Source organism: Nannobrachium achirus (assembly GCF_963921795.1).
Source record: "Nannobrachium achirus genome assembly, chromosome: 14".
NCBI lineage: Eukaryota > Metazoa > Chordata > Actinopteri > Myctophiformes > Myctophidae > Nannobrachium > Nannobrachium achirus.
The window spans coordinates 773,431-787,742 of NC_137821.1; the positions used below are offsets into that span (position 1 = coordinate 773,431).

Genomic DNA, 14,312 nt, shown 5'->3' on the forward strand with positions numbered 1-14,312 from the left:
GTTTTAATCCGAGGCTCCCCTACATTATAATTTTCACTCCCAGCACCTTATATTTATAGCATATCGTCGTTGTCGGGTGGAAACCTTGTATGTCCAAAACCGTTCGTTTTGTATTTATCATCTATAAAATGTACTAAACAATTGAAAACAGCAGATCTACAAGCACACAACGCCTCGCATAGCGAGGCGTTGTGTGCTTGTAGATCTGCTGTTTTCACTAGTTTTGTGCGACAGTCTTGTATGATGAAGCAGGGCTTTGCTTTACCAAAAGACTTGGAGATACGAGGTTTCTGCCCGACAGTGACGATATTTTAGTGATTATGTTGTGAGGAAAACGTTGAGATAATAGACATTTTGGTTCGAACTGACTGAAAATAACTTTGTACTTCAAGTTTAAAATGATACTAAATATTTGTCCAAATAAATTCCAAATACAGTATATCATCACTGTCTGGCCAAAACCTCTTAACTCACTTTTTGAGATTCTTTTATTGTTTTGTCATAAATCAGGGCTATTGAACACCCTTTACGTCTGTGTGTTGGTTAAAATAATAAGAACCAATGAAAAGTAGTAAAAAGCCCTTCAGTAAAAACCTCCTAACTCCACTTGAGATCATTTTCCCCAGAATGAACATTTTGGAGTTGGGAGGTTTCAGCCCCACAGCAGAGATTATGATATATTCATTATTGTTTGTTTTTCTCTGTGCAGGAAATCGCTTCCTATCTGATCTCCTTTGAGAAGCATGAAGAATGGCTGTCCTGCTCTCTTAAAACACGGTAAACTCACTTCATTCATTCATATGATACATTATACAGTAGTATACAGTATTTATATATACAGTAATATACAGTATCTGTATACAGTATACAGTATTTATATATACAGTAGTATACAGTATTTATATATACAGTATGAACTTCTTTCATTCATAATATAATTACAATTAATTACAGAAAATTAACTAGATTAAAAAAATGTACGCATTTTAATCGCACTTAGTTTTTGCACCACAGAACCTTCAGTTTCGGGCATACCGATCATAGCGATGCACCAACCAAGAAGAGACAACAAACGCAAAGGGAGAAGTAGCCGATCAGAGCACTTTGCTTGGCCCAGTGGATGCGAAATTTAGATTTAAAAAACTCACTCGTTGATTCACTCGTACAACAAAATGTGTTTTAATGCTTCTCGGGTCAAATATTTATATGCGATTAAAATGCGATTAATTGCGATTAATTAATTACAAAGCCTGTAATTAATTCAATATTTTTTTTAATCGCATCCCAGCCCTAATGTTTACATATGTTTACAAATGGCCACCTTTCAACATTCCTTTTTCAATATCTTTTCTTGTGTCTAGACTTGTAGATTACATACCGTAGGATCATGACTCCAGTGGCTGAGTCTAAATGTTTAGGGTCAGGAAATCCAGTGGTGCAAATTAAAGATATTTACAAATTATCCTTGGCACTGATTTGGGTCCTAATCCTTAATTTTGGGAGAAAAAAAAAGAAACATTTGTAATATTTGTTTTTCCACTATTTTGACTTCTAGTCTAGATTACATAGGATCGTGATTCTGGTGGTTAAACAAACATTTTTAGGAAATCTAAATATAAATCAGTACAGCTGATGAATGGCATGTAGACATAAAGCTGTAGACCTGTGTACATACAGTATATCTGCTCCATACCATAGACAAAGTATGTGTTTCATTGGCATCTGGGGTTTTTAAAGTGGCACCGATATAGAAAACTCTGAGCCCAAGCTTTCTCGGCATTTAAACTTTGAAGGAAGCTTCATCTTTGGACAGTGAACTGGAATATAACCTTATAAATACTGTATGTCATGATCAGGACCGAATATGTTTCATCATCGTCACTTTAATACTGTTTGTTAACTGTGTGCGTGCGTGTGCGGCATGCGTGTGTGTGTGTGTGTGTGTGTGTGTGTGTGTGTGTGTGTGTGTGTGTGTGTGTGTGTGTGTGTGTGTGTGTGTGTGTGTGTGTGTGTGTGTGTGTGTGTGTGTGTGTGTGCGTGCGTGCGCACAGCCCTCAGAACGGCAGCATCATCCTCTACAACAGGAAGAAGGTGAAATACAGGAAGGATGGATTCTGTTGGAAGAAACGACGAGACGGGAAAACTACCAGAGAAGATCATATGAAACTGAAAGTACAAGGAACTGAGGTATTTTAATATAAATACTAATAAAATATTAATAAAACTACCAGAGAGGATCATATGAAACTGAAAGTACAGGGAACTGAGGTAGTTTAATTTAAATACTAATAAAACTACCAGAGAAGATCACATGAAACTGAAAGTACAGGGAACTGAGGTAGTTTAATTTAAATACTAATAAAACTACCAGAGAAGATCACATGAAACTGAAAGTACAGGGAACTGAGGTAGTTTAATTTAAATACTAATAAAACTACCAGAGAAGATCACATGAAACTGAAAGTACAGGGAACTGAGGTAGTTTAATTTAAATACTAATAAAACTACCAGAGAAGATCACATGAAACTGAAAGTACAGGGAACTGAGGTAGTTTACTATAAATTAAGGCTGGGACTTTAACTGATTAATTGCGATTAATTAATTACAGAAAATTAACGTGAAAAAAAAACCATTGCCTTCTAAAGTTTGTGTATGCGACCGCTTATCTCCCCATTAGGGAGTCTTACTGGTATAACATAGTAAAGGTCCATGGAAATGAAAATGAAACATTCAAAGACTTGATTATTGTTTTAACTTGGAAGCCTTGATTCAGTTCTGATTCTATCTCCCTGTGTGTGTGTGTGTGTGTGTGTGTGTGTGTGTGTGTGTGTGTGTGTGTGTGTGTGTGTGTTCCCATGGTAACAGTGTCTGTATGGTTGTTATGTCCATTCCTCCATCGTGCCAACATTCCACAGACGATGCTACTGGCTGCTACAGGTACACACACACACACACACACACACACAGACACGCACGCACGCACGCACGCACACACACACACACACACACACAGGAAAATGAAAATGTAACAGATTTTTTTTTTCTTTTCACTTATTTCTGTATGTGAAATAAAAACTTTAACTTTATTATGTGAAATAAAAACTTTAACTTTATTATGTGAAATAAAAACTTTAAAGCTATACTGTGTAATTTGCTCAAATAGTGGTCATAGCTGTAAGCAAACCGCGGTCACGTCCGCGTCTTTCGGCCGTTTTTCGCCGCGGACCGGGCCTCTCACCACCGCGTCCGCCTGCAGCTCGCCGATATCTATCTTTAGAGGGGTCCCTGGTTCCTGTGCGTTCAGGCATTCCGGAGAAACGGACTCCTTCACCCGAGTATGTTGTTGTTATGTTGAGGCAAGCTACTTCCTGAGAAGTCAGCAAGATGCGCCTGTGATTGGCCGGTAGTGTACCATGTGTTTATGATCGGCGATATGATTGGCCAACGTATACACATGATGCAGATGACGTCATTTTGCCGCGAAATTCTCCCCCCCTCACGGCTCATAGAAAACATATAAAGAGAAGGCTTTAGAAGCTGAAAATAACGGAGTGGGGGTTCTAAAACTTTAGCGATTTAACAGTTAGATTTGTTTTATAAAAAAAGTTACATGGTATAACTTTAACTTTATTATGTGAAATGGGTTATAATAACCCTAAATGGGTTATAAGATCAGGACATTAAAACGTGACAAAGGAATCAGTGATCAAACACATAGTGAAACTAGCAGATCTACAAGCTCACGATGCTGCCAGCTTGTAGATCTGCTGGTTTCCGTGTTATTTTCACGTAATGATTTGTTGTTGTGGAATAAACTCCCTGTCGCACTTAGAACAACGGACTCACTCGCTAGCTTTCTCCGTGGACTGAAGACTCACCTCTTCAGACTCCACCTAAACCCTTAGCACTACAGAAACACTCAATGACCATACATGAAGCTAGTCAACATTTTCTTTTTTTACGGATTATATTGTTTTTTTCTAGATAGATATTCATTTGCATTTGTTATATTGCTGTTGATGTACTGACATATTATCTTGTGATGTTTTGTATCTGCTTATTGTAAGTCGCTTTGGATTAAAAGCGTCTGCTAAATGCCTAAACTGTAAACTGTTGATATGTAAAATATCTTGATGATTCACTGAGTCTCAAACTCACTGTTTTCTACCTTGTAGAACCCAAACATTGTGTTGGTTCACTACAGCACACACACACACACACACACACACACACACACACACACACACACACACACACACACACACACAGTGTATAAGTGTGTGTTTGTTTCCTCATAGAACCCAGACATCGTGTTGGTTCACTACCTGAACGTGCCGTCGCTGGAGGATTCTGGGAAATGCGGTCCTCTGCTGTGTGCTGTGAGCGACCGCCATGACAGTCTGAGATGGACCCGAGATGAGCTCTTCAACCAGCTGACACCTATGTGTAAGATTAATATATACTAATTAATACTAATTAATACCAATTAATACTAATTAATGCTAATCAATACTAATTATAATGACCTCTTCAACCAGCTGACCCCCATGTGTAAGATTAATACTAATTAATACTAATTAATACTAATTATAATGACCTCTTCAACCAGCTGACCCCCATGTGTAAGATTAATACTAATTAATACTATTAAATACTAATTATAATGACCTCTTCAACCAGCTGCCCCCCATGTGTAAGATTAATACTAATTAATACTATTAAATACTAATTATAATGACCTCTTCAACCAGCTGACCCCCATGTGTAAGATTAATACTAATTAATACTATTAAATACTAATTATAATGACCTCTTCAACCAGCTGACCCCCATGTGTAAGATTAATACTAATTAATACTATTAAATACTAATTATAATGACCTCTTCAACCTGCTGACCCCCATGTGTAAGATTAATACTAATTAATACTATTAAATACTAATTATAATGACCTCTTCAACCAGCTGACCCCCATGTGTAAGATTAATACTAATTAATGCTAATCAATACTAATTATAATGACCTCTTCAACCAGCTGACCCCCATGTGTAAGATTAATACTAATTAATACTATTAAATACTAATTATAATGACCTCTTCAACCAGCTGACACCCATGTGTAAGATTAATATATACTAATTAATACTATTAAATACTAATTATAATGACCTCTTCAACCAGCTGACCCCCATGTGTAAGATTAATACTAATTAATACTATTAAATACTAATTATAATGACCTCTTCAACCAGCTGACACCCATGTGTAAGATTAATATATACTAATTAATACTAATTAATACCAATTAATACTAATTAATGCTAATCAATACTAATTATAATGACCTCTTCAACCAGCTGACCCCCATGTGTAAGATTAATACTAATTAATACTATTAAATACTAATTATAATGACCTCTTCAACCAGCTGACCCCCATGTGTAAGATTAATACTAATTAATACTATTAAATACTAATTATAATGACCTCTTCAACCAGCTGACCCCCATGTGTAAGATTAATATATACTAATTAATACTATTAAATACTAATTATAATGACCTCTTCAACCAGCTGACCCCCATGTGTAAGATTAATACTAATTAATACTATTAAATACTAATTATAATGACCTCTTCAACCAGCTGACCCCCATGTGTAAGATTAATACTAATTAATACTATTAAATACTAATTATAATGACCTCTTCAACCAGCTGACCCCCATGTGTAAGATTAATACTAATTAATACTATTAAATACTAATTATAATGACCTCTTCAACCAGCTGACCCCCATGTGTAAGATTAATACTAATTAATACTATTAAATACTAATTATAATGACCTCTTCAACCAGCTGACCCCCATGTGTAAGATTAATACTAATTAATACTATTAAATACTAATTATAATGACCTCTTCAACCAGCTGACCCCCATGTGTAAGATTAATACTAATTAATACTATTAAATACTAATTATAATGACCTCTTCAACCAGCTGACCCCCATGTGTAAGATTAATACTAATTAATACTATTAAATACTAATTATAATGACCTCTTCAACCAGCTGACCCCCATGTGTAAGATTAATACTAATTAATACTATTAAATACTAATTATAATGACCTCTTCAACCAGCTGACACCCATGTGTAAGATTAATACTAATTAATACTATTAAATGCTAATTATAATGACCTCTTCAACCAGCTGACCCCCATGTGTAAGATTAATACTAATTAATACTATTAAATGCTAATTATAATGACCTCTTCAACCAGCTGAACCCCATGTGTAAGATTAATACTAATTAATACTATTAAATACTAATTATAATGACCTCTTCAACCAGCTGACCCCCATGTGTAAGATTAATACTAATTAATACTATTAAATACTAATTATAATGACCTCTTCAACCAGCTGACCCCCATGTGTAAGATTAATACTAATTAATACTATTAAATACTAATTATAATGACCTCTTCAACCAGCTGACACCCATGTGTAAGATTAATACTAATTAATACTATTAAATACTAATTATAATGACCTCTTCAACCAGCTGACACCCATGTGTAAGATTAATACTAATTAATACTATTAAATACTAATTATAATGACCTCTTCAACCAGCTGACCCCCATGTGTAAGATTAATACTAATTAATACTATTAAATACTAATTATAATGACCTCTTCAACCAGCTGACCCCATGTGTAAGATTAATACTAATTAATACTATTAAATACTAATTATAATGACCTCTTCAACCAGCTGACCCCCATGTGTAAGATTAATACTAATTAATACTATTAAATACTAATTATAATGACCTCTTCAACCAGCTGACCCCATGTGTAAGATTAATACTAATTAATACTATTAAATACTAATTATAATGACCTGTTCAACCAGCTGACACCCATGTGTAAGATTAATACTAATTAATACTATTAAATACTAATTATAATGACCTCTTCAACCAGCTGACACCCATGTGTAAGATTAATACTAATTAATACTATTAAATACTAATTATAATGACCTCTTCAACCAGCTGACCCCCATGTGTAAGATTAATACTAATTAATACTATTAAATACTAATTATAATGACCTCTTCAACCAGCTGACCCCCATGTGTAAGATTAATACTAATTAATACTATTAAATACTAATTATAATGACCTCTTCAACCAGCTGACACCCATGTGTAAGATTAATACTAATTAATACTATTAAATACTAATTATAATGACCTCTTCAACCAGCTGACACCCATGTGTAAGATTAATACTAATTAATACTATTAAATACTAATTATAATGACCTCTTCAACCAGCTGACCCCCATGTGTAAGATTAATACTAATTAATACTATTAAATACTAATTATAATGACCTCTTCAACCAGCTGACCCCATGTGTAAGATTAATACTAATTAATACTATTAAATACTAATTATAATGACCTCTTCAACCAGCTGACCCCCATGTGTAAGATTAATACTAATTAATACTATTAAATACTAATTATAATGACCTCTTCAACCAGCTGACCCCATGTGTAAGATTAATACTAATTAATACTATTAAATACTAATTATAATGACCTCTTCAACCAGCTGACCCCCATGTGTAAGATTAATACTAATTAATACTATTAAATACTAATTATAATGACCTCTTCAACCAGCTGACCCCATGTGTAAGATTAATACTAATTAATACTATTAAATACTAATTATAATGACCTCTTCAACCAGCTGACCCCCATGTGTAAGATTAATACTAATTAATACTATTAAATACTAATTATAATGACCTCTTCAACCAGCTGACCCCCATGTGTAAGATTAATACTAATTAATACTATTAAATACTAATTATAATGACCTCTTCAACCAGCTGACCCCCATGTGTAAGATTAATACTAATTAATACTATTAAATACTAATTATAATGACCTCTTCAACCAGCTGACCCCCATGTGTAAGATTAATACTAATTAATACTATTAAATACTAATTATAATGACCTCTTCAACCAGCTGACCCCCATGTGTAAGATTAATACTAATTAATACTATTAAATACTAATTATAATGACCTCTTCAACCAGCTGACCCCCATGTGTAAGATTAATACTAATTAATACTATTAAATACTAATTATAATGACCTCTTCAACCAGCTGACCCCCATGTGTAAGATTAATACTAATTAATACTATTAAATACTAATTATAATGACCTCTTCAACCAGCTGACCCCCATGTGTAAGATTAATACTAATTAATACTATTAAATACTAATTATAATGACCTCTTCAACCAGCTGACCCCCATGTGTAAGATTAATACTAATTAATACTATTAAATACTAATTATAATGACCTCTTCAACCAGCTGACCCCCATGTGTAAGATTAATACTAATTAATACTATTAAATACTAATTATAATGACCTCTTCAACCAGCTGACACCCATGTGTAAGATTAATACTAATTAATACTATTAAATACTAATTATAATGACCTGTTCAACCAGCTGACACCCATGTGTAAGATTAATACTAATTAATACTATTAAATACTAATTATAATGACCTCTTCAACCAGCTGACCCCCATGTGTAAGATTAATACTAATTAATACTATTAAATACTAATTATAATGACCTCTTCAACCAGCTGACCCCCATGTGTAAGATTAATACTAATTAATACTATTAAATACTAATTATAATGACCTCTTCAACCAGCTGACACCCATGTGTAAGATTAATACTAATTAATACTATTAAATACTAATTATAATGACCTCTTCAACCAGCTGACCCCCATGTGTAAGATTAATACTAATTAATACTATTAAATACTAATTATAATGACCTGTTCAACCAGCTGACACCCATGTGTAAGATTAATACTAATTAATACTATTAAATACTAATTATAATGACCTCTTCAACCAGCTGACACCCATGTGTAAGATTAATACTAATTAATACTATTAAATACTAATTATAATGACCTCTTCAACCAGCTGACCCCCATGTGTAAGATTAATACTAATTAATACTATTAAATACTAATTATAATGACCTCTTCAACCAGCTGACCCCCATGTGTAAGATTAATACTAATTAATACTATTAAATACTAATTATAATGACCTCTTCAACCAGCTGACACCCATGTGTAAGATTAATACTAATTAATACTATTAAATACTAATTATAATGACCTCTTCAACCAGCTGACCCCCATGTGTAAGATTAATACTAATTAATACTATTAAATACTAATTATAATGACCTCTTCAACCAGCTGACCCCATGTGTAAGATTAATACTAATTAATACTATTAAATACTAATTATAATGACCTCTTCAACCAGCTGACCCCCATGTGTAAGATTAATACTAATTAATACTATTAAATACTAATTATAATGACCTCTTCAACCAGCTGACCCCATGTGTAAGATTAATACTAATTAATACTATTAAATACTAATTATAATGACCTCTTCAACCAGCTGACCCCATGTGTAAGATTAATACTAATTAATACTATTAAATACTAATTATAATGACCTCTTCAACCAGCTGACCCCCATGTGTAAGATTAATACTAATTAATACTATTAAATACTAATTATAATGACCTCTTCAACCAGCTGACCCCCATGTGTAAGATTAATACTAATTAATACTATTAAATACTAATTATAATGACCTCTTCAACCAGCTGACCCCCATGTGTAAGATTAATACTAATTAATACTATTAAATACTAATTATAATGACCTCTTCAACCAGCTGACCCCCATGTGTAAGATTAATACTAATTAATACTATTAAATACTAATTATAATGACCTCTTCAACCAGCTGACCCCCATGTGTAAGATTAATACTAATTAATACTATTAAATACTAATTATAATGACCTCTTCAACCAGCTGACACCCATGTGTAAGATTAATACTAATTAATACTATTAAATACTAATTATAATGACCTCTTCAACCAGCTGACCCCCATGTGTAAGATTAATACTAATTAATACTATTAAATACTAATTATAATGACCTCTTCAACCAGCTGACCCCCATGTGTAAGATTAATACTAATTAATACTATTAAATACTAATTATAATGACCTCTTCAACCAGCTGACCCCCATGTGTAAGATTAATACTAATTAATACTAATTAATACTAATTAATACTATTAAATACTAATTATAATGACCTCTTCAACCAGCTGACCCCCATGTGTAAGATTAATACTAATTAATACTATTAAATACTAATTATAATGACCTCTTCAACCAGCTGACCCCCATGTGTAAGATTAATACTAATTAATACTATTAAATACTAATTATAATGACCTCTTCAACCAGCTGACCCCCATGTGTAAGATTAATACTAATTAATACTATTAAATACTAATTATAATGACCTCTTCAACCAGCTGACCCCCATGTGTAAGATTAATACTAATTAATACTATTAAATACTAATTATAATGACCTCTTCAACCAGCTGACCCCCATGTGTAAGATTAATACTAATTAATACTATTAAATACTAATTATAATGACCTCTTCAACCAGCTGACCCCCATGTGTAAGATTAATACTAATTAATACTATTAAATACTAATTATAATGACCTCTTCAACCAGCTGACACCCATGTGTAAGATTAATACTAATTAATACTATTAAATACTAATTATAATGACCTCTTCAACCAGCTGACCCCCATGTGTAAGATTAATACTAATTAATACTATTAAATACTAATTATAATGACCTCTTCAACCAGCTGACCCCCATGTGTAAGATTAATACTAATTAATACTATTAAATACTAATTATAATGACCTCTTCAACCAGCTGACCCCATGTGTAAGATTAATACTAATTAATACTATTAAATACTAATTATAATGACCTCTTCAACCAGCTGACCCCCATGTGTAAGATTAATACTAATTAATACTATTAAATACTAATTATAATGACCTCTTCAACCAGCTGACCCCCATGTGTAAGATTAATACTAATTAATACTATTAAATACTAATTATAATGACCTGTTCAACCAGCTGACCCCCATGTGTAAGATTAATACTAATTAATACTATTAAATACTAATTATAATGACCTCTTCAACCAGCTGACACCCATGTGTAAGATTAATACTAATTAATACTATTAAATACTAATTATAATGACCTCTTCAACCAGCTGACCCCCATGTGTAAGATTAATACTAATTAATACTAATTAATACTAATTATAATGACCTCTTCAACCAGCTGACACCCATGTGTAAGATTAATACTAATTAATACTATTAAATACTAATTATAATGACCTCTTCAACCAGCTGACACCCATGTGTAAGATTAATACTAATTAATACTATTAAATACTAATTATAATGACCTCTTCAACCAGCTGACCCCCATGTGTAAGATTAATACTAATTAATACTATTAAATACTAATTATAATGACCTCTTCAACCAGCTGACCCCCATGTGTAAGATTAATACTAATTAATACTAATTAATACTAATTATAATGACCTCTTCAACCAGCTGACCCCCATGTGTAAGATTAATACTAATTAATACTATTAAATACTAATTATAATGACCTCTTCAACCAGCTGACCCCCATGTGTAAGATTAATACTAATTAATACTATTAAATACTAATTATAATGACCTCTTCAACCAGCTGACCCCCATGTGTAAGATTAATATATACTAATTAATTCTAATTAATACCAATTAATACTAATTAATACTATTAAATACTAATTATAATGACCTCTTCAACCAGCTGACACCCATGTGTAAGATTAATATATACTAATTAATTCTAATTAATACCAATTAATACTAATTAATGCTAATCAATACTAATTATAATGACCTCCTGAACCAGCTGACCCCCATGTGTGAGATTAATTAAACAGACGGTGGGCTGGGTGGGAGGGGTCCTTAATTATCTTACTGGCACGAGTTATGGTTGGGGAAGTATAGAGTCTAGAGTGGGGAGGTCACAACCAATGATTTATTAATAATGCGCTGTAGATTGGATTTTGAAAGTTGATCATCTGAGCCATACCAGATAGATGAGGTGATGATGCTTTGTATGATGGCAGAGTAAAAGCGGAGCAACAGTCGTTGGTTCACCCTGTACTTCCTCAGTCGCTGTTGGGCTCTCTTAGTGATAGTGGTGATGTTAAAGGACAACTCCACCCTAAATCACTTCTAGGCTCATTTTCCTACTTATATTGATCCATAGAGACTGTCCATAGGGTCTATTAGGTATTATATTGATCCAAAATGACTGTCCATGGGGTCTATTAGGCAGAAATGTCCCTGTTGTCCATTTTACCCAGCAGAACCCATCAGCTCTCATAGCATAGAGTGGAGCTTATAAGCCTATCACTTTTACATTATCTGTTGCTGTCAAAAGTGATTTATTTTTGAAGCGGTGAAAACCGCTTCCAATGAATGGCTTTGTGCCCATATATGGTCATTTCAGTCCAGAATGAACAGGCTTTTTCAAAAACAGAATGTCTGTTTAATTACCATATATGGTGATCTCAGTCCAGAATGAACAGGGTTTTTCAAAAACACAATGTATGTTACCTTATGTCCATATATGGTCACTCCAGGCCAGAATGAACAGTTTTTTCCTGTCCCGTACGTGCAAAATATCAGTCCAGAATGAATAGGCTTTTTCAAAAAGCAAAATGTGTGTCCCATGTCCATATATGGTCATTTCAGTTCAGAATGAATAGGCTATTATACCAACTGTCATACCGGCTCTCCAAATACATTCAGAATAGAGGTTTTATCTGTCCACCGCTTCACTTCGAACCGAGGTTTGATTTTTGAAGCGGTGGAAACCGCTTCCAATGAATGGCTTTGTGTGTATCACGCCCATATATGGTCATTTCAGTCCAGAATGAACAGGGTTTTTCAAAAACAGAATTTCCGTTACCTTATGTCCATATATGGTCACTCCAGGCCAGAATGAACAGGTTTTTCCTGTCCCGTACGTGCAAAATATCAGTCCAGAATGAATAGGCTTTTTCAAAAAGCAAAATGTGTGTCCCATGTCCATATATGGTCATTTCAGTTCAGAATGAATAGGCTTTATATGTCCTGTACATCCAGAATATGTGTGCGGTGTCCCTCCCGGTCAGATGAATGGATACTTTGAGGATTGGTCAAGCTTCACATGATAATTTGGCCTTCAACCTATTATACCAACTGTCATACCGGCTCTCCAAATACATTCAGAATAGAGGTTTTATCTGTCCACCGCTTCACTTCGAACCGAGGTTTGATTTTTTCATTAATGTTTTACTATTTGTCATTACAAACACATCCATGCCTTGGTTGTCCCACACAAGCCACCACAGTGTCATAAATCATGTTTTGGGGTGAGCATTCGGCACAACTGCCAATCAAAGTGACGGTACTGGCCAATCACAGGGCATCTTCTCTGGGACTTGGTAAAACACATAAAAGCATAACATCTGTTTAGCAGAGTGTGATGGCTTGTGTGGGACAACAATGGCATGGATGTGTTTGTAATGACAACTAGTAACACATTCATGAAAAATAAAAACCACAACAAATAGCGTAAAAGAGATAGGCTTATAGGCTTTGCTCTATGCTATGAGAGCTGCTGGGTTCTGCTGGGGAAACTGGACAACAGGAGCATTTGTGCCTAATAGACTCCATGGACAGTCATTATGGATCAATATAAGTAGGAAAATGAGCCTAGAAGTGATTTAGGGCGGAGTTGTCCTTTAAGGTCCCATTAGAGTTTATTGCTGATGTGGGTTCCGAGGAATTTGAAGGAAATGTGAGGGTAATGGGTTAGGGTTAAGGGTTAGGGTTAGGGTAATGGGTTAGGGTTAAGGGTTACACAGGGTAATGGGTTAGGGTTAAGGGTTACACAGGGTAATGGGTTAGGGTTAAGGGTTACACAGGGTAATGGGTTAGGGTTAAGGGTTACACAGGGTAATGGGTTAGGGTTAAGGGTTACACAGGGTAATGGGTTAGGGTTAAGGGTTACACAGGGTTAAGGGTTAAGGGTTACACAGGGTTAAGGGTTACACAGGGTTAAGGGTTAAGGGTTACACAGGGTTGGTCGGATGGTCAGTGGTGGTCATTGAGGGAAGGGGAGTTGTTACTGTAGTGGAGTCTGAACCTCTCTCTCTCTCTCTCTCTCTCTCTCTCTCTCTCTCTCTCTCTCTCTCT

The 14,312-nt window shown here is 34.0% G+C and overlaps 1 protein-coding gene across 1 annotated transcript in view; it reads left to right on the forward strand.

The window, feature by feature from the left end:
- Positions 1 to 14,312, forward strand: part of camta2 (calmodulin binding transcription activator 2) — an 84,204-nt gene that overhangs the window by 7,202 nt on the left and 62,690 nt on the right. The window contains exons 4-7 of the mRNA XM_080742287.1: positions 710 to 777; positions 2,052 to 2,187; positions 2,867 to 2,938; positions 4,300 to 4,447. Coding sequence (XP_080598413.1) covers positions 710 to 777; positions 2,052 to 2,187; positions 2,867 to 2,938; positions 4,300 to 4,447 — 424 coding nt within the window. The remainder of the gene's footprint in view (positions 1 to 709; positions 778 to 2,051; positions 2,188 to 2,866; positions 2,939 to 4,299; positions 4,448 to 14,312) is intronic.